The sequence below is a fragment of the Haliotis rubra genome, unplaced genomic scaffold, assembly GCF_003918875.1.
Source record: "Haliotis rubra isolate DU_JTF1 unplaced genomic scaffold, ASM391887v1 Scf732, whole genome shotgun sequence".
Classification (NCBI taxonomy): Eukaryota; Metazoa; Mollusca; class Gastropoda; order Lepetellida; family Haliotidae; genus Haliotis; species Haliotis rubra.
This window is the reverse complement of record NW_025767449.1, coordinates 337,076-363,028: the sequence shown is the minus strand read 5'-3', so window position 1 is coordinate 363,028 and position 25,953 is coordinate 337,076. Positions and strand designations below refer to the sequence as shown.

The following is a 25,953-nucleotide window of genomic DNA, read 5'->3' as shown; positions in this document are numbered from 1 at the left end:
GTCTTTAATAAAGACTTTCACTGGGGACTCAGATCGCTTTTGTGAATCAGGGATGATTGTAACTTCCACACATTCATCGACTTGCTGCAGTCTTGGCACTAAAGTAGCCTTGTGGTACTGGGCCCTGGTAGTTAAAATGTGAACATGGCAGTTGTTGCAAGTTTTAAGTTTTTGAAAAAATGTAAATATGCAACTGTTCAACATTGTTCAAATTACAGCATCCCATACTGAACTTGTTTGCTTTTTACTAAATAGTTTCATAAACGTTTTACATAAATATGACAATTGTATTGTAAAGATAAATAGGCACTATTTATGTTTATTTATGTATCAGTTGATACCCAAGACTTTAAGTGTTTAATGGTTATATTCTATTTATAGGCTCTATGTGTGAAGCTAATAATAATGCTGAATTAAGAGGTGTAAATGAATGCTTTCTTGCTGACTGACTATAATCAAGTTGTTGATAATTACACCTGATGTAGCCAAAGGCAAACAAAACAATTTCGGTGCAGTCATTACTATATTTTGAACCGAAGTCCATCAATATAAGTGAAATAAATGACAGCAATTCAGACGAGTTATACAATTAGTAACACATACTGTACGCCACTTATTAATATTGAGTTACTAGTCATTTGTTTAAGCTTGCAATTTCAATGAGTTAATAAAGCTGAAATATTGTCGCCATAATCATGTTTATTATTTAAGTGATAACTGATGTTAAACTCCAAAAGATTAAAAAGCATATAGCAGTACTTGAGGGAACATCCTTGAGGAAGTTTCCTGTGACTTGAATACAATCTGAAAGTGAAACCAACACACCAGGAGACTTTCTTATTCATATCAGTAACAGGACATTACTTCAACCCCATTCATTGTCAGACCAGGTTATTGCAACATTTGCTGTTTCCCACTACAGTTTGCATATTCCCACTGCAATATTCAAGCCTCGTTGAAATTAGATCTAAGTGCTTGCTACCTCTTCACAACAATCTGAGAACATTATGATACACGTGACATCAAAAAGCCCTTTTATGCCACCAGTCAGAGCGCCACTTTATTCATCAGGTGATAATGCAACCTTAAAAAACGGGATTTCTGAAGGAGAGTTATGGGTTGTAAACTGATTCCCTCAAAATCATTGTCTATTGTTCACTTCAATGGAATAAAGATTTATACATAAGAGACTTTGCATTACCTATATGAAGTTCACAGGAAAGAAGTTGACATCTCTAAATTCTCACCTTTTCTAAATGCTGTTCAAAGACTTTAATAAAAAGTACTTCCAAATAATCTCAGCCATATTTAGACATAATGATATTTTCTTATAATTTTAATTTTAAGATTTTGAAATTAAAACTGTTAATATTATCAAAAGTTAGCCTGAAAGTTGCCAAAATATTTACCATGTTTGATATAAGCTATTCCTGTGTCTACCAGGACTTTCCTTTTGACTTCATTCAATTTTATCTCCTGTCAGCATATATTTGCAGTGATGTATTTAATTGGAGATGTATAAGTATGCCACGTTTGTTTCGGTGCTGTCATGGATGACAATGAAGAATTGGCCACTTGTGAGCATCTCTCGTTCATTTACAAATGGTTATTTGACAAGGCATTTAGGGTTTAGATACACCAGAACACCAGAAATGGGCTTCACACATTGCAACCATTTGGGGAATCGAACCCAGGCCTTTGGCGTGATGAACAAACGCTTTAACCACTAAGCCACCCCACCACCCCTGATGATGATCATGATTATGATGATGCATTATATAGTGCTATGTTCCACATCACAAAGCACATGCTCTAAGATGTTTCTGCAGACGTTATTTTGACAGACAGGATTAGTAGATAAAGGGTTTGGTCATCATTATGAGCAGTCAGTCATGTACTTCACCTTCACGTTGAATGATTGCAATCCTTATTGTTTCAGGTGGGTAGGGTAGAAAGAGACAGTCCTCTCGTTGCTGGTCACAAGGCGGCTGTGCTGGATATATCCTGGTGTCCCCACAATGATGATGTCATTGCCAGTGCATCTGAGGATTGTACTATCAAGATCTGGCAGATACCTGAGGGTGGTCTCACAAAGCCTCTGACTGAGCCAGTAGTCGACTTAGTAGCCCACCAGCGTAGGGTCAGCTGTGTTAAGTGGCACCCGACTGCACACAATGTGCTGCTCAGTGCAGGTAAGGTGTCAAACAGTTTCACTTAGATCAGTTAAGAATGATATTGTTGTATGTAGGACTGCACAGTATAACTGGTATATTTGTTACCAAAATACACTTTTTAGAATTATTCGTATTATAATATTTCTTCTGAGAACCTGTATATTGGTAAGAAATATAAACAGTTTTTTAATAATCTCTATGGTGTAAGTAAAAATATACTCAGACATTCACCTATGATATTTCCCTTCGTAATTAATTGACTAAATGATACACTTTATATATATACTATATACTATGAATGGTATAAAATTGAAAGGAAAGCATCCCTAACTGTCCAACCTGATTTTAAGATTGATGTTATCAAAACCATATCACTTGTGTTTAGAGCCTTGTATGTAGTGAAAAGGGTCCACATGTACAATTATTTCCACTCACTGTCAAACACTTTAACTATTTAAAATATTTCAATACATATCACAATACAGATACCTGTATTGCAATAGATACCAAAACAGTTTATTTTTCCTTATCCTGACTCATGCTCTTTTGCTTGTCTTCTTCTTCTTGCGAACATAGTGGAACACTTGTATCTCCTTATTTGAAGCTCCCTTCAAAATAAAATCACTAATTGGTACTCACCACGAGTTGCTCCCCTTTGTCTCCCCTGGCGGGAAAAGGTGTCGCCACCCTCTGGCCATGTGCTTCACTCTCTCCTTCTTCGCCCAGTGAGCAGGATGTGAGAGCGCCTTGTGTCTCCTTACACACATATCCTTTGATAATCTCTTAGTTTTTACCTCTCATAGGTTACTATAGAGGTATAGCTAGTATCCTTTACTATTTGTATTGATTAATTGTCGTTATTTCTACTGTTTATTCAATGTGTATTCGTGATTGTTCAGCTAAGCTTTACGTTCATGAAAATCTGTGCGATTTGTAGATTACGTTTTTCTGCCTCCGATCCACATGTAATATGCCCTAGTTGTTCTCGCCCGTGCAGCGTTTAATTCACGTTGCAGTTACTGCATTAATTTATCTCATTCTGCATTTAATAAATATCATCTTTGCGTCTTAAGACGTGCTGCAGATAGATCACGCAAACAAGGGCAAAACATGGCAGAGAGTCCAGATATTCCTTCCAGTCAGCTGCTAGCGATCGACCCTCTCCCGTCTGGTGTTCTGCTAGAGACCCCTGCGGCAGAGGAACGTGGGACGCAGTCCGTTACCTCGAAAAAACGACCGGCCTCCCCAGACATCCCGTCATTGCAGACTAAGTCTAAGAGGGCCTCATCGATCGTCTCAACGCATAGATTGAGGGACACCAGGGCAGCGCAGACTTCCAAAGGGAAATCTCACGAAGACAGCAAGAACTTTCTCCGCGAGATCGCTCCAGCAGCAGAGTTGGGCCTCTACGATGATCAGCCGAGATAATCATCCCCTGACTTACGGCAGAAGAAGCGACCGGTGTCAGCGACTGTGACTTCTGCAGAGATCTCCATGCAGCCTGATGCCTCTACACCGACGCCAGACGCCATTGATGTGAACCCCATCGCAGAAAAGACGCCCGGCGACTTCGTCTGAGATCATCCCAGAAGACATGATCGCGGCAGATATGAACATCATGGAGGACCACTACAAACTGCGCCAAGCAGTCCGAGCAACCAGCGAAGGCTCCAAACGTGAACAGCACCCCAGAGGCACCCCCGTCAACGTAAGCAGCCAAGACGATGTCACCTTCGCCAAGGAAGTCCCGCACCACCTTGGCCGAAGGACCTAGATGTACAGCAGCTTCGCCGAAGGCCTTGGCGGGAGAGATCATCACCATCTTCGATTTCATCTCTAGATATGGACTCAGACCATCAGACATCACGGAAGCCTTCGCGAAGGTCATATCATCGATCCCCGGACCGGACGCAAATGAAGCCGAAGGCATTCGCGAAAAGACATATGATTCCAGATCTTCATCGTCTAGAAGAACATCGAGGGACTGCCGAAGAGCCAGCGGGTTATCAACATTCACCTCACAAGTCTCCGAAGATCATCCCATAGGCGATCTCCACTCCGCTTCATCACCAGGTCGATCACCCATCAGATCTCCACATAGAGCGGGCGCGACAAGTCAACTAGATCGCCACAAACCTCATCAGATATTCAGATAGCTACCACGCGAGTCCCGAAGAGCATCTACAATTTATTAATGATGATGGTTTTGAGGATGATGGAGGAATCATATTTTCTGATGCAGAATACGGTATTGGATGGTCAATAACCTAGATCTCACATCACCATCTAAAAGTGGCAATACAGCTCAGACGTATTTGATGAAGGAAGATGATCCAGATGCAATCACTCTACCCCGATCGACCCGATTAGACGGCAGTGCCACAGAATCTAGATGCAGCTTTCCAGAAAGCTACTGAAAAGTTCAGATACCACATCTACCCAACTTTCAAGCCAAGAAGTTCTCCACGATAACATGGACTCCTTCTACAAGGCCCAGGACATCGATGAGGAACTATAAGATCATCAGCGATGTAAAGAACAAGATTTACAAGATGGATGATCGCAAGTTGGCTCATATAGAAACCATGACGAGACGTGATGTTCTTTGGGTTAAATAGATCTAGGACGCATCAATGAGACTCTTATTACTAGATTCGGGGATTCCACGACGGAAGATGATAGAATGATTTATTCTGCCTTACTTATGCAAAAGAAAGATCAGCAGTTTTTAACGGATCATCTTACATCTGTTTCAGCAGCACTGACCTTAGCTTTCGTCGTCAAGGCCTCCTCGCCTCCTGTAATTGGGGAGAACTTTACAGCCCCACTTTATACAGCCCCGTGGTCGACAACATCCATCTTTGACGGAGAAATCGACAAGGTCGCCAAGGGGAAGTCTCTAAGGATTCCAGGGAAGTCCTTATGATTAGATCGATGGACACACTAGCCAGCGTCATTCGCCAGAACTTCACAAAGATACTCAGGCAGATCTAAGTTCACGGGCCTACAAAGAGCAAGAGACAGGAAGATAGCCAGCTCTAGAGGTAAAGATTCTTTTCACGCCCATATGGCAACTATAGAGGAGGATCAGGAAGAGGCAGGACACCCAGAGGTTCCCGCAATTATAGACGCTGAAACACAGGTTCGAACGACTGGAGTCTTCCACCCCCAGCCGTTCCAGTACAACCAGCCTCAAGTGGGTGGGCGCCTCCAACTACACTGGGAAAACTGGGGAATACTGCAAGATCCTTACGCCTCCAACATTATTCAACACGGATTTCAGATCCCTCTACAGGACAAGCCTCCGCTGACAATCAAACCCCCAAGTTCGATTTACAAAGCAACAACTACCAAAGATAAAAGAGGCTGTCTCATCACTCCTATCCAAACAGGCCATAGAAGTAATAGATCAAGCAAACGTCGAACCAGGTTTCTACTCCCCAGTTTTCCTAGTTCCCAAGAAAACTCCACGGAGAAATACAGACTCATCTACAACATGAGCTTTTTCAACAAGAACTATTTACGCAAACCACCGAAGTTTCGCGATGATACATTTACCTCAGTTACGCCAGATGATTCGTCCTATGGACTACATGGGCAGCATAGATCTACAGGATGCCTACTTGCACATCCCCATTCATCCCGATTCCAGGAAATACCTACGATTTACTTCTAGAAGGGCTACATTACCAGTGGAAAGTACTCCCATTCGAATATCATCAGCCCCTGGCTATTCACGAGGATAACGAAACCGATTATCAAATTTCTACATCGTCCAAGGGCTACGCGAGTGCGTTTTACCTCGACGACGGGGATACAAGTAGATCAAGATCCACTGCGTCTCAAACTACAGTTAAATTACATCATCATAAGCTACTAACACAACTAGGTTGGTTAGTAAACTTACGCAAGTCGGACCTAGTACCATCGCAAGACCTACAGTTCCTAGGTATTCGATTCATCACAAATCGCAACCGTATTATGGTACCAGAAGACCGTGGGCTCAAGATACAACAGACCATTCCACCAGCTCTACTCTCTCCGCTACCACTCGCGACAATGGCAGAGCCTACTAGGTCTTCTCACATCAGCCCAAGACATGACTGTCACAGGCAGATTACAGTTACGTCCCCTACAGGTCTCATCAACGCGACATCTCAACGATGTACAACCATTCAGTCTACCGAAACATCTCAGACCACATCTACTATGGTGGACCAAGAAATCGAATGTCTCGCGAAGGGATTTGTTTAGCAGAGCAGGAATACAAAACCCATCTGTATGTAGATAGCGTCACTCCAAGTTGGGGAGCTCATCTCACCAACCACACGATATCAGGGTTATGGAATCAGCAAGAATGCAAACTCCATATAAACAGTCTAGAAATGAAAGCTGTAATCAACGCCATTCTACATTGGAGCACATTTCTACAAAATCGCCGGCCTAATGATCCATACAGACAATTCGACAGTGGCGTTCTACATAAACAAGCAAGGCTCAACGAGATCGATGAACCTTTTGAACCTAAACTTTTCAACTGTTCGGTTTAATACAAGATCTAAATCTACATGTCAAAGCAGTGCACATTCCGGAGCCAGAAATATACTAGCAGGCGGCTCTCTCGCCCTCATCTACCATCACCGACAGAGTGGATGATCAACCGGAAATTTTTGCACAGATAATCAAGCAATTAGGGCCGCTAATAGACCTATTCAATGCGCGCGATTCAACAATCAGCTACCACATTCGTTGTCACCAGTCCCAGACCCCCAAGCTTGGGCAACGGGCGGCTCTAAGTCTATCATGGAAGGCCTCAATGCGTCATGCTTTCGCGCCAGCAATAATACCTCAAGTATTACAGAAAATCAGACAAACACAGAGCCTACAACTCACTTTGGTCGCCCTACTGGCGGCCAGAACGTGGGTTTCCATACCTAATTCAAGAAATCGGTCAACCAACACTGGAGCTACCCAAAGCCGCAAACCTGTTAATTCATCCTCACACCAAACAAGTGCACGGAAACCCAGCAATGTTCCAACTACACGCGTATGGACTGTATACAAATGTGTTTAAACAAGAGAGGATATTCTGCCAGGGCGGCAAAAGCAGTCACGCTTGCCTTCACGTTACTCAACTCGTGAATTTGTACGGCGACAAGTGGCACAGTTTCGAAAATTATGCAACAAAGAAAGGGTTTACAGCAAGAGAGGCTTCACAACCTCAAGTGGCAGACTATTTGTGTTACCTACGCCAAAACAAACATTTAAAAGGTTCAACGATATCAACATATCTTGCCGCTTAGCTCTGTAATCACCATGAGAACGGGTGTCAAATTGACAAGATCTCCAGAGTTACTGGCCTTACTACGAGCTTTCGATTGGAGGACCAAAAGCGGAAGTTCCACGCCCAGCTTGGGATCTGAATGTAGTGTTACAACACCTCACGAGTGAGGTCTATGAACCCTTGGAATCGACAAACTTTGAATTTCTCTCACAGAAAACATTGTTTCTGCTATCGCTAGCCACAGCAGCAAGAATGTCTGAAATTCACGCTCTGGATTACGAGGAGGATACAGTTTGATGACAATCATAACGCAGCGCACCTCGGATTAAGATGGGATTTCATTGCAAAGAATCAACTGCCAGGTCAACCAGACAGATTATTCCACATCCCGGCTATCCTCTATTCTCGGATCACAAGATACACAAGACCTATCACTGTGTCCGGTAAGAGCTCAAAGTTTATTTACTTACGATCCAAAACAAGGAGAAGATTTCTCAAACGTTTATTCATCCCATTATCGCCTCTGAATCAAACAGAAGTGTCACGGACCACAATATCTATTTGGATAAGGACTGTCATTCTCCGTGCCTACAAGGCAGCAGGCTTGGACCCACCAACAGCATCAAATCCACATGAGATCAGGGCACTGGCCTCTACCCTCGCCCTACTACGGTAACTGTTCCTTGAACACGATTATGGAAGGATGCTATTGGAAATCTAACATGGTATTTGCTAATCACTACCTAAGAGACATCACTACAGAAGATGTCTCTGGCATTCACCATTTCGGACCACTGGTCCTCGCTCAGCAACTGACAGTCCCTCGTAGGCGTTAAAATATTAGCCTCACAAGATTAATATGTATTTTATACATACTCATCTAGCTTATAACTCTAAGGAGTTTTAGGGCTATGTATATATGTTCAGCTTAAGTATTCTACCTTAAGCATATACTTGGATATAGTCAATTTCAGTGCCTCTATCAGAGTCACCTATATATATATATATATAATTTATATGTATTGTTCAATATATTCATAATGTAATTCCCCTTTAATGGCTTTATATAACCTATGGTTTTCTTTATACAGGATACATCCTAAATCTAAGACTTCATGAAGTTCCCGTAGGGGATATTACAGTATATCTATACAAAATCACTAATTATAAATCCAAAGTATTCTGTTACCCACCTCCGTTCCATTAGGATGCTACAAACAAAGAGCATGAGTCAGGATAAGGAAAATATGTAATTTTAGAGTAAAATTGATATTTTATACTTATCCTGACTCATGAGGTTAGCCCTCCCATCCTCCCCACATAACACTTTGGATTTCCCTGTAAATTCAAGTGTTGGGCTCGCTAAATCAGGAGAGAGTGGAGCACATGGCCAGAGGGTGGCGACACCTTTTCCCGCCAGGGGAGACAAAGGGGAGCAACTCGTGGTGAGTACCAATTAGTGATTTTATTTTGAAGGGAGCTTCAAATAAGGAGATACAAGTGTTCCACTATGTTAGCAAGAAGAAGAAGACAAGCAAAAGAGCATGAGTCAGGATAAGTATAAAATATCAATTTTACTCTAAAAATTACATATTTGCCAATACACAGTCCTACTTGATTGACAGTTTAATATATATTTTGTTTCTTTATTTGTTTTTTTTCCTGTTCTTTTCTTTTGTGTATTTTGGGTATGTGAGAAATCTTTCAGGCCTTTGATGTACAATGACACCTCTTAGCCTCACTGCAATGTAGAGAATGAGGTCTTAAGTTCTGATGTCAACAGCAAGCCTCCCATGCAAATCTAATACAATGAATGACGTACATTATACATAGTGCCTATAGTTTGATTCACTACTCTCAGTTTAAGAACATTCATTTTTGCTAAAATCTATTAGATCCGGGCTAGAATAGGTCTTTAGCAACCCATGCTTGCCACAAAAGGCGACTATGCTTGTCGTAAGAGGTGACTAACAGGATCGGCTGGTCAGGCTCGCTGACTTGGTTGACACATGTCATTGGTTCCCAATTGCGCAGATCGATGCTCATGCTGTTGATCACTGGATTATCTGATCCAGACTCGATTATTTACAGACCGCCGCCATATAGCTGGAATATTGCTGAGTGTGGCGTAAAACTCAAATCACTCACTCACTCACTCACTCACTCACTCACTCACTCACTCACTCACCCTGGAAATGAACTATTGAGGGGAATTGCAATTTTGTTGGTGAGCTGTCAAAAGAAACAAGAAATTTTTTCATGGCTAGATGCGAATCCTAGCTTTTTAGGTAACATATCCATCAAATAAGAGGATAGGTCAAATATTTTTAAACTGTTTTTATTATTAAATTGGTTCATGCAGTATTTCAAATTATTATCAATTCGGGTGATTGGGTAGCCTAATTGTTAAAATACCTGCTTATCACACCGAAGACCAGGGTTTGACTGCCCACATGGGTGCAATGTGTGAAGCCATTTTCTGGTGTACCTTGCTGTCATATTGCTGGATAATAACTGCAGCAATAAAAAACCTCACTCACTCACTCACTCCAGGTGTTTAAATAGTAATGTAATTTTCAGGTTCGGACAACAAGATCTTCATCTGGAATGTTGGAACTGGAGAGGTGTTCACAGAGATTGATCTTCCTGATCTGCCACTCTCTGCTTCCTTTAACTTTAATGGCAGCAAATTTGCCTGCACCTGCAAGGACAAAAAACTTCGAGTCTACAACTCAAGATCAGGGGAATGCTTACAGGTAAATGCAGCTCAGAACAGGGCAATGCTTATATTTGATTGCTACTCAAGAAATGACTGATTTTAGTGATAAAATCTAATAATTTTGCAATAATTTTAACATGTGAAACAAATTCTATCTGCTATAAAATGTAAATGATCCAATCAATATTTATGAATTTGCCAATCATGCTTGAAGAGAAGTGTTGTCTGATTCTGATTTTATATTATATGAAAAGCAATTTCAGCAACAGGCAATTAGTTTGATAAATGCTTTGATAAATTAACAGAGTCCAAGTAAATGAGGTTGAAAGGAGTAAGGAGGAAGTATATATACTCCGAAACATTGTAGAAGTTATAAAACTCTTAGTCCATAAAACTGTGTTCCTGATTTGTATCACTTCTAAATGCCATTCAAAGACAGGGCGGTGGGATAGCCTAGTGGCTAAGGCATTCCCTTGTCACGCCGAACAAACGGGTTCGATTCCCCTCATGGGTACAATGTGTTAGTGGGGTAGCTTAGTGGTTAAAGCGTTGGCTTGTCACGCCGAAGACCCTTGTTCGAATTCCCACATGGGTACAGTGTGTGAAGCCCATTTCTGGTGTCCCCCGCCATGATGTTGCTGGAACATTGCTAAAAGCGGAGTAAAACCAAACTCACTCACTCACTCACCCATTCAAAGATCTGAGTTAAACTGTATGTTGTAGGAAGAGCCGGGTCATGCTGGAGCCAAGCCTGCACAGGTGGTGTACCTCAAGGATGGCCTCATCTTCACCACTGGCTTCTCCAGGATGAGTGAGAGACAGTATGCATTGTGGGATGAGGTAAGTAGCTCCATCACATACATATTCAGTGACGATCCTGATTAGAATAGGTCTTCGGCAACCTTTGCTTGTCTTAAGAGATGACAAACAGGATCAGATTCACTGATTCGGTTGTCATTTTATCCCAATTGCATAGACTGATGTTCATGATTTTGATGACTGGATTGTCAGGTCCAGATTTGATTATTTATAAACCACCTCCATATAAGTGGGATATTGCTAAGCGCAGTGTTACACAACAAACACACACACATGTTACAGCCATGAAGGATTTCAGGTTCGATTTAGTTTCTAGCAACCAACTTATTGGATCATAGTGTCAGGGTCAGTGAAGCACCTTGATTGAAAGGATCTGTGCGAATGATATCAAATATAGTCTGATACAGATACCCTTGAAGATTCGGAAACCCATCCAACCTCATAAGGAGCAACTAATGGGATCAGGAGGTCAGGCTCGCTGACTTGGTTGGATCTTGGGATCCCTCGACTCAGATAATTTTGAACACTGTTGTGTACACATGGTAAATATTGATGTTTAAGACCGTTAATTCTGTGTATATCTTTTTTATAGAAAGACTTGAGTAAGGCAAAGGAAATGAATGAGCTTGACAACAGCAATGGAGTGATGTTCCCCATGTACGATGCTGATGTCAACATGGTCTATCTCTGTGGAAAGGTAAATATGCTTGCTGTCTTAACTTCAAAGATGTACATGGTTGGATAATTTAAATACAGAAAATTGTATAACACAAGAACATTCTGTGGCTAGAAAATGTAACAAAAAGAACAAGGTGTTGGTTTTCTGAAGTAGTCACCAATGCCTTTTCTTTGAGGACTCCTGAACTCGTTTGAGGGTGATTGTCAATGAAACCACCACCACTACCAACAACAACAACAACAGCAACAGCAACAACCGAGGGACCACCCTCTACCATTTTTTGTCCAATATTGCTAAATGTATTGTAATTTCAAGTTAACTTATCAAAATTACCTTATCAAAATAGCTCCTTAGGACATATGTCCGCTACAGCTAGCTTTTCTTTTTGAGGTTGCACTGAAACATGTACTACAAGGGAAGTCACGATACATGTGTTTCATGAATCGATACGTATCACGATACCCATGTCACGATTCGATATGTATCACGATACCTATCTTCGTGACATTATTACATAAATTTAGTTACATTTTGAACATTGATATTTCATATTTCATAATTGTCCATGAAAAGATCAACATTTTTGATTCTCAGAAATTAAACAGTTCTAATTTCCCATCTTTGTGCATGAAAAATAATCATTTATAGCTCTCATTACATCAAAAAAACATGATACAATTGCAAAATGTAAACTATACATTATCATATTTAAACTGATACTTTCAAAACTAAATATCGATACAGTTTTTTAATGTATCGATAATTGTATCGTCTTAGAAAAAGTTTCGATGCATCGATGTGTTGATGTATCGTGGCATCCCCAACATGTACAGTCATGAGTTTCCACATGATTTGACTTGATATGTTTACGGCAATACAATGTCATATAGTTTGTGAACTGTATTGTTGAATCCTTTGCTCCATTGAACTGAAGTAGCTACATTCGGATTTGCAAACAGCCAACAAAACATTATAAGTACAGTCCAATCCCGATGAGTCGAATGCCGGTGTCTCGAATATTATGCATAACTCGAAGTACCTGTCGGTCCCGACCATTCCCTGTTATAGTTGTCATCATTTGAATACCGGTTACACGAATTCGTCTCATAAATACACACGATGACTCGAGAAGGAAATTTGGTCCCATGAAATTCAAACAACAGCAATCTTGTATACATAAGCTGAAGTCAGTCAATGAGAAGTTGATTGGTGTAGCAAACTGATCCAATTAACAAACCAGCTCGACTGACACCTTTCGCCATTGACAGGTGAGTTCAAAAGTCAGATTAGTGATTTTACGGAAATCACTGTCTGTGCTCATCAGACTGGAACTGATAAGGTGCCTCTATTAGTGATATGGGAATCATTAGATAAACAAATGCTTAGGCGGAGGAATTAGGACTGGATCATCTTTTTTTCTACCCTCATAGACATACCTATGTCTCGAATACATCGATAAGTCGAATTTATTACTTGGTCCCCAGCGATTCGACTCATCGGGATTTGACTGTATAAATTATGAAGTCAGCATGAAGCATGAAGTATTTTTCTCAGTGAGACATAATGAATAGTTTTCCAGATGTGTTATCCTGTGTAGGTAATAGTTGTAGATAGTTATTGGAAAGTTTTATGTCAACAGGGTGACAGTCAGATCCGGTATTTCGAGGTGACCGATGAAGAACCTTATGTGCATTACCTGAACACATACCAGTCGAAGGAGGCCGGCAGAGGTGTTGGCTTCATGTCCAAGAGAGGACTCAATGTTAATAACTGTGAAATCGCCAGGTATGTTTCCAGATTCATTGTCTTGTTGCTGTAAATTAAAAAAATTCTAAAATTAAGTCTGCTTTGATATTGCTGGAATATTCCTAAAAGCTGCATAAAACCTACACTCACTCGATTAGTAAGTAATTTCCATTACCTTTAGATGTATTGATTGTCTTCAGTCGAGCATGAAATCATTATGTTTGTTGTAGTATTTGATATTTTTGTAGCTCTATGTTGGCCAGTGCCAGTGAGTTGGTAGATTTGGTGGTTTGAATGATTGCATGTTGTCATACCAAGACAGCATGGACATTGTTCTCCACTGAATTGTTCTGTCTGGGCTTGATTAATTATGGATACATAATGGCAAGTGTAATATATGTTATATTTGGGATTACAGATTCTAGTATATTTTGAGTCTCTTCCGGGGATTTGAACCCACACATTCAGGCAGGCACCTTGTCTGTTTGATTGGCATTTTAGAAGTTGGTGAATAGTAAGGAAGGTACAATACTGTTATGGATAACAACTTCTTTATTACATTATGGTGTGACGTTTTGGTATTCATTCTTATACCGTTGTCTTGCTTGTACTACTCTTGCTTGACAACGGTATAAGAATCTATACTGTAACATCACATGTTATATATTGAAGAAGTTGTTATCCATAAAAGTATCATACCTTTCTTTGGCACCCTATCGCCAGCACACAAACATTAATTGCATGCAGTAGGACTGGAACAAAGGGGCAAACACTTCACAGCCTTGTTCCACTTATCATTTAGTATCCGAGTTACAACATTTTGCCTAATTTTGAGTCGTCATAAGAACGACAGCCTGGACATTGCCTGCATTGATTTCCACTGGTATGTCTGGCCCAGGCTTGAATCATTACATGCTGTGTGATATAGCTGTAAAACACAGGCAAACACTTGTATAGTATGACCAGGAATTATTGAGAATATGTTTAATTGGATTTCTAGTATAAACAACCTTGACCAGCTATCAAGTGCTTGGGTTCATTCAAGAGAGACAACTCCGTTAATCCTTTTCATTAGTTTGTGAAGAGTTATCCCCCTTTGTTTACTTGCTAGCAGACGATATTTTCAGTGATCCTCAGTATGGATGATTTAGAGAAGAGGAAGTTGATTTTAGAGTATTATAACAAGGCCCAGAGGCCCAGATAAGCTGCGTATCCGGGTAAAAGACGTATAGAAAATTTCCAGTTTCGCATTGAAAAATAATTGATGCGTACCAATTACGCATTTAAAATGTTAGATACGCAAAAAGTTTAAAACAAATGCGTACGGAATATATTTATAAAAATCGCTTGTGTAATGAAAAAGACATCGATTGCTATCAAGTTGTACTGTTAGTATAGGACTAGTGTTGTACTGTCAGTATAGGGTGAGTGATTTTTTATGAAATCATTTCCAATATTTTTAAGTTGGTTTTGAAATATGACATAAGGCAGAACATACCTGCTTATTAAACTTACTCACTGACAATGTACTTATGTGAGTAAAATGACTGAAATACGCACATATTTGAAAGCAGTGGGTAACGGTAAATGAAATACCAACTCAACATTCATAATACCCACTCCGAAAATATACAGTGGGTACGACACCCACATGAGCTAAATCTTATCTGGAGCTCTGAAGGACATCAGATCAACTACAGTGATTTCAAGTAGAACAGGCTTCCCTTTGTCCACTGTTTATCGTGTTTTGAAAAATATTGCAAATGGATATGGCATTGAGCACCAGGTAGGCCAAGAAAATTGACTGTTGATGACGGGAGGCGGCTTGGTATTCTTGTTTCTAAAAACAAACGAAGGAGTTTAGAAAACTTAAGGCTGGATATGATTGATAGAGGAACTGTGGCTGTCTGTAAGGAGACAATTAGAACTGAGCTGCATGCAATGGGTTGGCAGAAAAGTCGAGGAATTCCATCACCGATCATGAAACCTGAACAAAAGGAACGAAGGTTGAACTGGTGCTTACAGCATAGAAATTTTAACTGGGACAATGTGATTTTCTCAGATGAAAGTTTTGTGTGGCTGTTTCCTAATACACTGAAATTCTGGACAAACAAACTGAAAAACCTTTGTATCAGCGCCCAAAGTACAGTCCGAAATTTAACGTGTGGGGTGGCATATCTGTGTTAGGGGCAACGCCCCTCTGTGTATTTGAAGGGAATATGGACAGTGAGCGGTACGCAGATATTCTCGAGGGACATTTACTTCCATCTGCTCACGTGTTCTATGGAAAGTTTTGGATTTTCCAGCAGGACAACGACCCAAAACATCGTTCAAAACATTCACAGGCCTGGTTTCGGACCCAAAATATGACATTATTAGATTGGCCAAGCTATAGCCCTGACCTAAATCCAATAGAAAATGTTTGGGGACTTATGAAGGAATTTGTCAATAAGAAAAATCTGACAAATATTGCTGAAATGAATGAAGAGGTGGTCCAATATTGGGACAGCATGGACCACGACTTTCTTACTTCTTTTATCAGTAGTATGCCCCGCCGCATTGAAGTCTGTACCATCTAACGTAGGATCTGAGTGACAGTGTTTGACTTGATCGTGTCATCATACCCTTATGGGAGCATCATGCTGTGGATTATTGGTTTGACTGGTCCAACCTTGATTTATTACATGCCACTACAATGTAGCTAGATAAAGTTATTCATGTCCTTGTATTCTTGATGCTTGATGATTTGGGTATTTACAAGGTTAGGCCTGATTAAGTGTAACTGTTCCCGTGGGGACATCCTGCTCTCAACCACTCCTTTGTCACAGCCGGACACAGTTATTTATAGGCTACCTCATTTGTTATATATGCAGATGTGTGCAATGTAAAACTTGAACTCTCTGTACATCAAAGATCAATACAAAGTATAACAGAAAATGTCACCTTGAGTGGAAACATTGTGTTTCAGTCAAATTTGATTATACAATTATTTCCATTGTACAGGACACAATGTGGTGCATTGTGACCTAGTTCAAGTTATTGATGTTTGTTTTATAGGTAATTTACTTCATACAAACAGCTGCACTGCAAGATGTTACAGTTTTACCAATAATGCTGTTTATGATTGTTTGTCAACTTGTTGCTTTCCAACAGTAGTCAACAATTCCAGCCAATAGTTCAAACCCATTTCACCTGTGAAGATCCGGGCTAGAATTGATCTTCAGTAACCCTAGTTTGTAGTAAGAGGCGACTAACAGGATCGGCTGGTCAGGCTCGCTGACTTGGTTCACACGTCATCGTACCCCAATTGAGTACATCGATGTTCATGCTGTTGATCACCGGGTTGTCTGGTGCAGACATGTATTTGCAGACTGCCGCCATATAGCTGGAATATTGCTGAGTGCGGTGTAAAACTCAATCACTCACTCAAAGCCATTTCTTATGAACCTGTGAAGGTCCGGGTTAAAATATTGGCCTTCAGTAACCCATGCTTGTCGTAAGAGACGACTAACGGGATCGGGTGGTCAGGCTCACTGACTTGGCGTCAGTTCCCAATTGCGCAGATCGATGCTCATGCTGTCGATCACTGGATTGTCTGGTCCCGACTCGATTATTTACAGACCGCCGCCATATAGCTGTAATACTGCTGAGTGCGGCGTAAAACAAAACTCACTCACTCACTCACCCATTTCTTATGGTCAACTAGGCAGAGCTTATGCTAGTCCATATCCACATACTAAGTCAAATGGAAGTAATGTTAAAGTACTAGTAGTGTTGGGAATCGGTTGAAATCTCATAACTGATGATTGGTTCATTACTACCAATCAATCATCGAAAATAATTGGTTAGCGTCATTTATGAAATTTGTTAATGCGCATTAAAATAAGGGGAAAAAATGTAGTTCTTCTGGGTTTTTTTTTTGGCAAAATTTCACATCTTTAAAGGATGACTAGTATGTTAGGAACATAAATTTCTTGGAATCTTTAAGATAATTCAATCATGACTTGAAACGAGCTTGTAGTGCTTACGAAATGTAACAGACAAAACCAACAATGTGAAAAATATTGTTAATGAAAACAAGTGTTCCAGAATTGTTTGTGTTCGGTTATGAGAAATTATGATCGATTGCTTGGTCGTCTAGTCATTACGACCAATCTTCGATTATTTCAATTAATCGGACCACCACTAAGTACTAGTTACGGTTTCTACACACTTCTTGGTTGTGATTGCTCTGCCATCATCATTGCCCATTTCAGTCAATAATGTGAAATGTTTTGTTTTGTCAGGATATACAAACTACACAACAGTGGTCTCTGTGAAGTCATCCCCCTTCACAGTACCAAGAAAGGTAATGTAACTGAATAATTGCAGTAAAGCCTGTTATAATGACAAGTAGGCACAGGACATTCAGTGTTAAACCTGGGCTTCATGAATTATGCATTAAACAGGTGACATCATTCCTCTAGAAAAGAGCTTAATGTTACTGGAGTTGGTATCGATTTAGGTCAAATTGTTATAAAGTTGACTTGCAAACTTAATCTAATATCATACAACTGAAAGAGTCTACTGCTTTAGTACTTAGGTATTTGGTGGAAGGGGACTATATTTTTTAATGACGTACTGCTCATTACTGGTATTTTCCCTACTTTTTTATAGGGATATATCTGGGTTTTAAAAAATGTTCCAGTTGAATTTTCAGATTTTGGCAAATGTATTACCATAAATTTTATCCTGATGTCTTGATAAATAATGAGTACTATTTTCTTCTGCAGTCCGAGCTGTTCCAGGATGACTTGTACCCAGACACACCTTCGGACACGCCTGCTTTATCAGCAGAGGAATGGTTTGGTGGCAAAGATGCAGAGCCTATTATGGTACAGTGTTCTTCAGTAACATAAGTAGTTTAACAGATGATTATATATGCTCTGTGTACAGTTATAGTGGGGTAGCTTAGTGGTTAAAGTGTCTTCTTAGGTGTCCTGTTTTCTGTTTCACTTTTATCCTCATTTCTTGCATGAAATTGGGAAATACTTGATTCTGATCGCTCAGTGAGGGTGATAATGCTGATATAGTTTGTATTCTGCCCTCGTGTGATGTTTTCATTTCAGTTGAATGTCAAGTTCTACCAAGAATTTGGAAAATACTTCATTCTGACCTGGTTGTTGTAATCTTGGAGACCCCATCAAAGCCTGTGGTGTAAGACACAGAGATCGGAATGTGTGAATCCCATTTCTGGTGTCACCCACTGTGATATTGCTGAAATATTGCTAAAAGCGGCATAAAACCCAGCTCTCTTACTCACAGAGATTGGAGGGTCACTATTTTGATCCTTTGTCTGAGTCATACCTAAAGAGGTTGAAAGATTGTTCTTGTTGATACCAAGTCTGATGCTTGGTAAAACAAGGACTGTAGGCCTCGCCAGCACATCTTGTCACAGAGGGGTATCCATGCCTATACTCAGTGTATAAAATTGTTTTGAAATAAGGCTGTCCAAGGACTGGCTGTCCAAAAAAGTGACCAGTCCTGAACAAACACAGCCAGTCCCCAAAACTAAAACAATGAAAAAATATTAGATAAGACAAAGTTCAAACCAAGTTAAGTTTATTTTTACAAATATTTCCCCTGACCGAAGGACAGCCTTACTTATTTAATAGACCATCCTTCACAAAAGTATACCGTCAAGGACGGTGGGACGGGCTATGTTTTATACACTGCTATACTACAGCATATTGGATCTCTGGCAAGCACTATAAAACTGCAACAGATCCCAATAAGGACAGACAGACAGCAAGACAGAAGACTCCCTCTCTATTCCAACTAAGACCTTTCTTTATGGGTGTGTTTCAGGTGTCCCTGAAAGGAGGCTTTGTTCCAACAAGAAAGGATGCCTTGAAGGTGGTGCGCAGGTCCAATGTTCTGGACAAGATGCCCACCAGAACATCCCAGGCTCAGTCAACAAACTCTGAAGCTGCAGCAGCCCCTGTTCTTCCCCCGGTGAGTTGACCGGTCATCTGTGTCCAGTCCTCATGAACTGTTTCATTGCATTCCACGTTTTCATTCACCTTGTGTTTCAGCAGAGGACTAATATCTTTATACACAGATAACCAATCAGGAAATACTCAAGTGTTTGTTTGAAAAGTGAAATGAACTCATTTAATTCTTTATTTTTTAGAAACCTTCTACCACGTCTACTCCTCCAGATGAACATGTGGTAGATACGATTATTAAAAGATTAAGCTTTTCAATAAGAAGCGCTTCACAACCTTGCCTAACCAAATGCCTCACCCATTGCCTCCAGATTTCCTTTGCACTGACTGCAATGCAGGGCACATTTAAATCTACTGTAGGGTAAATTTGTTAATCATGGAATAAGGTAAAATTGTCAACGATGGAATATGGTAAACTTGTTAACTGTGGAAAAAGGTATTAAAAAAACTGAGACAAATGACAAGTTTCAAGTATGTCTTAAATTAAAATAATTTTCTTTTATTAGCATGAGTGCTGTTTTGATATATTTCTATGAATTATTTTTGTGATGATTCTGAAGAAGTTATATTAAAATTGTGCCATTATTGACAGATAGTGTTTCATTTAATGGATACCATTAATACTAAGGTTTGTAACACTCCCTGTCCTATCCGTATCACATTGTATTCTTTAAATATTATATCACCATTAATGACAGTCAGTCCTTCATTTACTCATTCTGAGATAGATAAAACTTACAATAACAGTGTTGATTTAGCAATATATCCACAGCTCGAGTTCATCATTATAGACGATATAATGAAGATTAGTCCATCAGTAACTATTAGATTAGCATATGTACATTGTAGAACCAGGTAAGTAAGACTGATGAGTAGGGTAAAGTAAATATTGGCCTAAATGTGAAGGAGAAGTGTGTTTTCAGGATGTCAGTCTCTTAAAGTCAGATCTAAATGCCTGCTACTGCTACACAGATAACTTGACATTATATTATGGTCACGTCTGGATGACCACGCCCGGATGAACTTTTATCAGAGCATCACTTGTGATGAGTGAGATTCTAAAGGTGTTTTCTAAGCGTTGGCCATAGAGAGTTCTTGGAGTGGTGACTGTGTTTGGCAGATTGACTCCTGAGAGTTTCTAGGACTTTTGACCTGTCCCATAATGAAGCACCTACCTGGTCGCACCTCAGGCTAGTGAGTTTGTTCAAAATTGCCTCTGTTTACCTAGCAGAAAATGGGTACCCAGTGGTATAAGTCATATAACTATTAATCTTCTAGCGCCTCACAGGCAGCTTGGGTTATCCGGGGTAATAATGGCCATCATGTTGTATGTGCATAGAGCATGTCCCTGCAGCGTGAAGCTCAGTGCCATGTAAGTGGCCAATCAAATTAAATTAAATTTCTAATCATGCGATCTCAAATTGGTAACACTAAACATTCCTGACGGCAGGTACAGACTGATGCTGATTCTGTCAAAATCATCACTCAATCTGTTTCTTTAGTTTGATAAACATTTGAAATGAAAGACACTTTTCATAGCTTGTGGTTCATTGTGCCAATCAATCTCAGACATCTACAGTAAACTACATTTATAACGAACATGCTTATATAGATATGACGTGTAACAATCTGTTTGTTATCCCACCTATTTATCACCAACTACACCTATGATGAAGAAAAATTTGTTGTCCCTTTGAGTCTCAATATTGTATTAGACACTAGAATTTTCATTTGTCCTTTTTCGAAATTTGTAAGTCAGTATATGTTCCTAAGCGTAAGCTATAACGGAACTAAAGTTTAAGACAATTGCCATGAAGCTTGAGAGAGCTGCTTTCTGATTGGGTAATGTCAGACATTTCATGGGTCAGTCAAAGTTCACAGAGGGCAGTGGGGTAGCCTAGTTGTTAAAGCATCACGCTGAAGACCCGGTTTCGGATTCCCTACATGGGTACAATGTGTGAAGCCCATTTCTGGTGTTCCCTGTCGTGATATTGCTGGAATATTGCTAAAAGCGGCATAATGCTAAACTCACTGACTCACTCAAAGTTCGCAGATGGTCATTCTGACATAGTGGAATGTCTACAATTATATTTTTAGGAGTAGCAGGCACTGACATCTGAACTTAATGAATTGTAATTTTACATGCTATTATCAGTAAGATATCTAAATGATGTTTTTCTCATGCATGCTTATTGACATATAATGTTTTATTCACCAACTAAGGGATTGTATTGTCTTTTTACCAACCCTTTAACCTTCACAAATATTTAAACCTTCACCAATCTAACCTGTGATTATGTCATCAAGGCCGTCATGGCTGTGTGTTTATATACCAGTGTACAATATACACATTAAGTTCATGTACAGTTAATTTTTTTATTATTTTTCAGTGTGTCATGGATATTGTGTCGTACATTTTGAGTGACTGCATTTTTTTGAATGCATTTTTGTTTACTTTGTTATGAGTGTAGTGAATTCAATTTTAAGCTGAAAAATCCCCAGTAAAACTAGTACCAAATTGAGACATCACAAGACATTTCCCAGTAAAGGGCTTAGATGATTTGTGGGAATATTGGTTTCGCTTCGGTGATTATGGTTGTTTATTTTTTGTGCATGTGTTTATTTTGTTTCTATCTCTGAACAGGGATTTGACCCCCAAGGCATTCTGGATGATATGCGCAAACTCAAACTGATAGTGAAAGCTCATGAACGACGAATAAAAACACTAGAAGAGAAACTGTCCCAATATGAAGTTAATACGTCGGAAGAGGATGAAGGAAAAGCTTAATGTATTTCGGTCTCAGCCTCTCACTTTGTATTGCAAGTTCCGTTTCATGGCTTTCTTTTGTGTTACTCGTTTGTTGAATGTGCATGGCTGTATCGTTGCGTAACTCGACATTAATCCTACTGAACTGGGAACGGTATCCTGTGCTAACCTGAACTGAGGTTCAAGGGAGCTTTTGTGATGGTGTGTTGTCTTTTGTCTGTCGTACACCTCAACCTAATCTCTTAATCTACCAGGTTCGTGGTGGCGCCATTGTTTTGAGGCACCACAAAATGCAGTGCAGTTGCCTCCCTTTGGCAATCCACGAACGGTTGATTATGCATTTGCCTTGAGTATGTTCCTAGTTTGTCAGACCCCTAACCATGTTCATGGGTTTCACTGAAGTGGTAGAATCACTTTTAGCTGGCATGAGACAATATAACTAGAACATAGTTCAGAGCAGCATTAAACCCAAGTCACCCACTTTGAATCCACAAGTGGGCATAGCCAGGGCAATTTGTTGTGAAATTGCATCTCTTAGGTGTCCCTGAATCTGATGATTGTAGATTCAAATCCCAAGATTTGCTCTGATAATGATTGTAGGTTCCAAACCCTAGATCTTATAGTGACTGTAGGTTCCAAACCCTAGATCTCATAGTGACTGTAGGTTCCAATCCCTAGATCTCATAGTGACTGTAGGTTCCAATACCTAGATTTGCTCTGATAGTGATTGTAGGTTCCAATCCCTAGATCTCATAGTGACTGTAGGTTCCAATCCCTAGATCTCATAGTGACTGTAGGTTCCAATGCCTAGATTTGCTCTGATAGTGATTGTAGGTTCCAAACCCTAGATCTCATAGTGACTAGGTTCCAAACCTTAGATCTCGTAGTGACTGTAGGTTCCAATCCCTAGATTTGCTCTGATAGACTGTAGGTTCCAAACCCTAGATTTGCTCTGATAGTGACTGTAGGTTGCTGTTGATCAATTGTCTGGTCCTAGATTTGCTCTGATAGTGACTGTAGGTTCCAATCCCTAGATTTGCTCTGATAGTGACTGTAGGTTCCAATCCCTAGATTTGCTCTGATAGTGACTGTAGGTTCCAATCCCTAGATATGCTCTGATAGTGACTGTAGGTTCCAATCCCTAGATTTGCTCTGATAGTGACTGTAGGTTCCAATCCCTAGATTTGCTCTGATAGTGATTGTAGGTTCCAAACCCTAGGGGGCGGTGGGGTATCCTAGTGGTTAAAGCGTTGGCTCGTCACGCCGAAGACCTGGGTTCGATTCCCCACATGGGCACAATGTGTTAAGCCCATTTCTGGTGTCCCCCGCCGTGATATTGCTGGAATATTGCTAAAAGCGGCGTAAAACTAAACTCAGTCAGTCAGTCAGTCCAATCCCTAGATTTGCTCTGATAGTGGCTGTAGGTTCCAATCCCTAGATTTGCTCTGATAGTGATTGTAGGTTCCAATCCCTAGATCTGATAGTGATTGTAGGTTACAATCACTAGATTTGCTCTGATAATGATAGTAGGTTCTAATCCCTGGATCTGATAGTGATTGTAGGTTCCAGTCCCTACATTTGCTCTGATAGTGACTGTAGGCTCCAAGCCCTAGATTTGCTCTGATAGTGATTGTAGGTTCCAAACCCTAGATATGCTCCAGCCCTACTGATAGTGACTGTAGGTTCCAAACCCTAGATTATCCTCTGATAGTGACTGTAGGTTCCAATCCCTAGATTTGCTCTGATAGTGACTGTAGGTTCCAATCCCTAGATCTGATAGTGATTGTAGGTTACAATGCCTAGATTTGCTCTTATAGTGACTGTAGGTTCCAGTCCCTACATTTGCTCTGATAGTGACCGTAGGGTCCAAGCCCTAGATTTGCTCTGATAGTGATTGTAGGTTCTAAACCCTAGATATGCTCTGATAGTGACTGTAGGTTCCAATCCCTAGATTTGCTCTGATAGTGGCTGTAGGTTCCAATCCCTAGATCTGATAGTGATTGTAGGTTACAATCACTAGATTTGCTCTGATAATGATGGGTTCTGATAGTGATTGTAGGTTCTAATCCCTGGAGGTTCCAATCCCTAGATTTCTCTCTTGATAGTGACTGTAGGTTCCAATCCCTAGATCTGATAGTGATTGAAGGTTACAATGCCTAGATTTGCTCTGATAGTGACTGTAGGTTCCAGTCCCTACATTTGCTCTGATAGTGACCGTAGGCTCCAAGCCCTAGATTTGCTCTGATAGTGATTGTAGGTTCTAAACCCTAGATATGCTCTGATAGTGACTGTAGGTTCCAATCCCTAGATTTGCTCTGATAGTGGCTGTAGGTTCCAATCCCTAGATCTGATAGTGATTGTAGGTTACAATCACTAGATTTGCTCTGATAATGATAGTAGGTTCTAATCCCTGGATCTGATAGTGATTGTAGGTTCTAATCCCTGGATCTGATAGTGATTGTAGGTTCCAGTCCCTGCATTTGCTCTGATAGTGACTATAGGCTCCAAGCCCTAGATTTGCTCTGATAATGATAGTAGGTTCTAATCCCTAGATCTGATAGTGACTATAGGCTCCAAGCCCTAGATTTGCTCTGATAATGATAGTAGGTTCTAATCCCTGGATCTGATAGTGATTGTAGGTTCCAGTCCCTACATTTGCTCTGATAGTGACTGTAGGCTCCAAGCCCTAGATTTGCTCTGATAATGATAGTAGGTTCTAATCCCTAGATCTGATAGTGACTGTAGGCTCCAATCCCTACATTTGCTCTGATAGTGGTTCCAGTCCCTACATTTGCTCTGATAGTGACTGTAGGCTCCAAGCCCTAGATTTGCTCTGATAATGATAGTAGGTTCTAATCCCTAGATCTGATAGTGATTGTAGGTTACAGTCACTAGATTTGCTTTGATAATGGTTGTAGGTTCCAATCCCTAGATTTGCTTTGATAATGGTTGTAGGGTTGTCAGCACCAATTTGTGCTTCACCTTAGTGGTAAGCACCTGAGGCCTGAATCACTTGGAGTTCCCTTTGACATAAAGCCAATGTACAACTTGTTGGCCAAGTCAATTTGTCTAATGCTAAAAGTATTGTGCAGGCAAGTAGAATTTCAGGCTTTTGACTTGTCTTTGTATGGCCAAATAAATGTCAGGTTAAGATGCAGAATACTGATTAAGGCTGTGTAAGACACATCTGAAACCCTAAAAGGAAGTTGGCAACAGACACCAAATTCACTGCTTGGCAATAGTGATACCACATTGATGTAGAAAGCCTACAGATATGAAGTGAGCTACAGAGACCCAGGCAACTAGGGGCACTCTTGTCCAGTGTTTGCAAGATAACAGCAGTCCTACTTCACAATCCTCCAGGCTTCTTTATAGATGTGCCTCTTTGGTGCCCTTGTTTCTTTCACTGTCGATCACCTGGATTGTTGTAGAGGAACTGGCCAGTCAGTCAGGCAATCAGACAGTCAAAGCATCCCAGGAGCTGGAGGAGTTTTTGGTTTCCTGCTAACTTTTCTTTTTGTTCGCTTCTCTGTTATAGTTTTGCAAAGTCAGTAAATGATTTTGAAAGCAATTCCATTCTAAATCCTTCTTTGGACTTAGCTGCAGTCTCACATTTTAATTAATTTTGATATTTTGAGAGTGCTTGGACTTCAGAGGTTCTGTTTGCTTTCATCATATGTTTGTTTGTTTGATTTTGTGCTTTGTTTGTTCCTGGGTATGTTTGAATTCTGCATGTTTGGGTTTGTGTGTTGGTCAGCTGCTTGGTTGGGTATGCTCT

At 40.3% G+C, this 25,953-nt stretch overlaps 1 protein-coding gene across 1 annotated transcript in view; it reads left to right on the top strand.

The window, feature by feature from the left end:
* Positions 1–25,953, top strand: part of LOC124259676 (coronin-1C-like) — a 48,390-nt gene that overhangs the window by 15,597 nt on the left and 6,840 nt on the right. Inside the window, 11 exon segments of the mRNA XM_046693853.1 lie at positions 1,940–2,192; positions 10,039–10,214; positions 10,901–11,017; positions 11,589–11,693; positions 13,315–13,460; positions 17,708–17,747; positions 17,749–17,769; positions 18,194–18,295; positions 19,269–19,415; positions 19,594–19,632; positions 22,053–22,197. Coding sequence (XP_046549809.1) covers positions 1,940–2,192; positions 10,039–10,214; positions 10,901–11,017; positions 11,589–11,693; positions 13,315–13,460; positions 17,708–17,747; positions 17,749–17,769; positions 18,194–18,295; positions 19,269–19,415; positions 19,594–19,632; positions 22,053–22,196 — 1,290 coding nt within the window. The 3' untranslated portion in view covers position 22,197.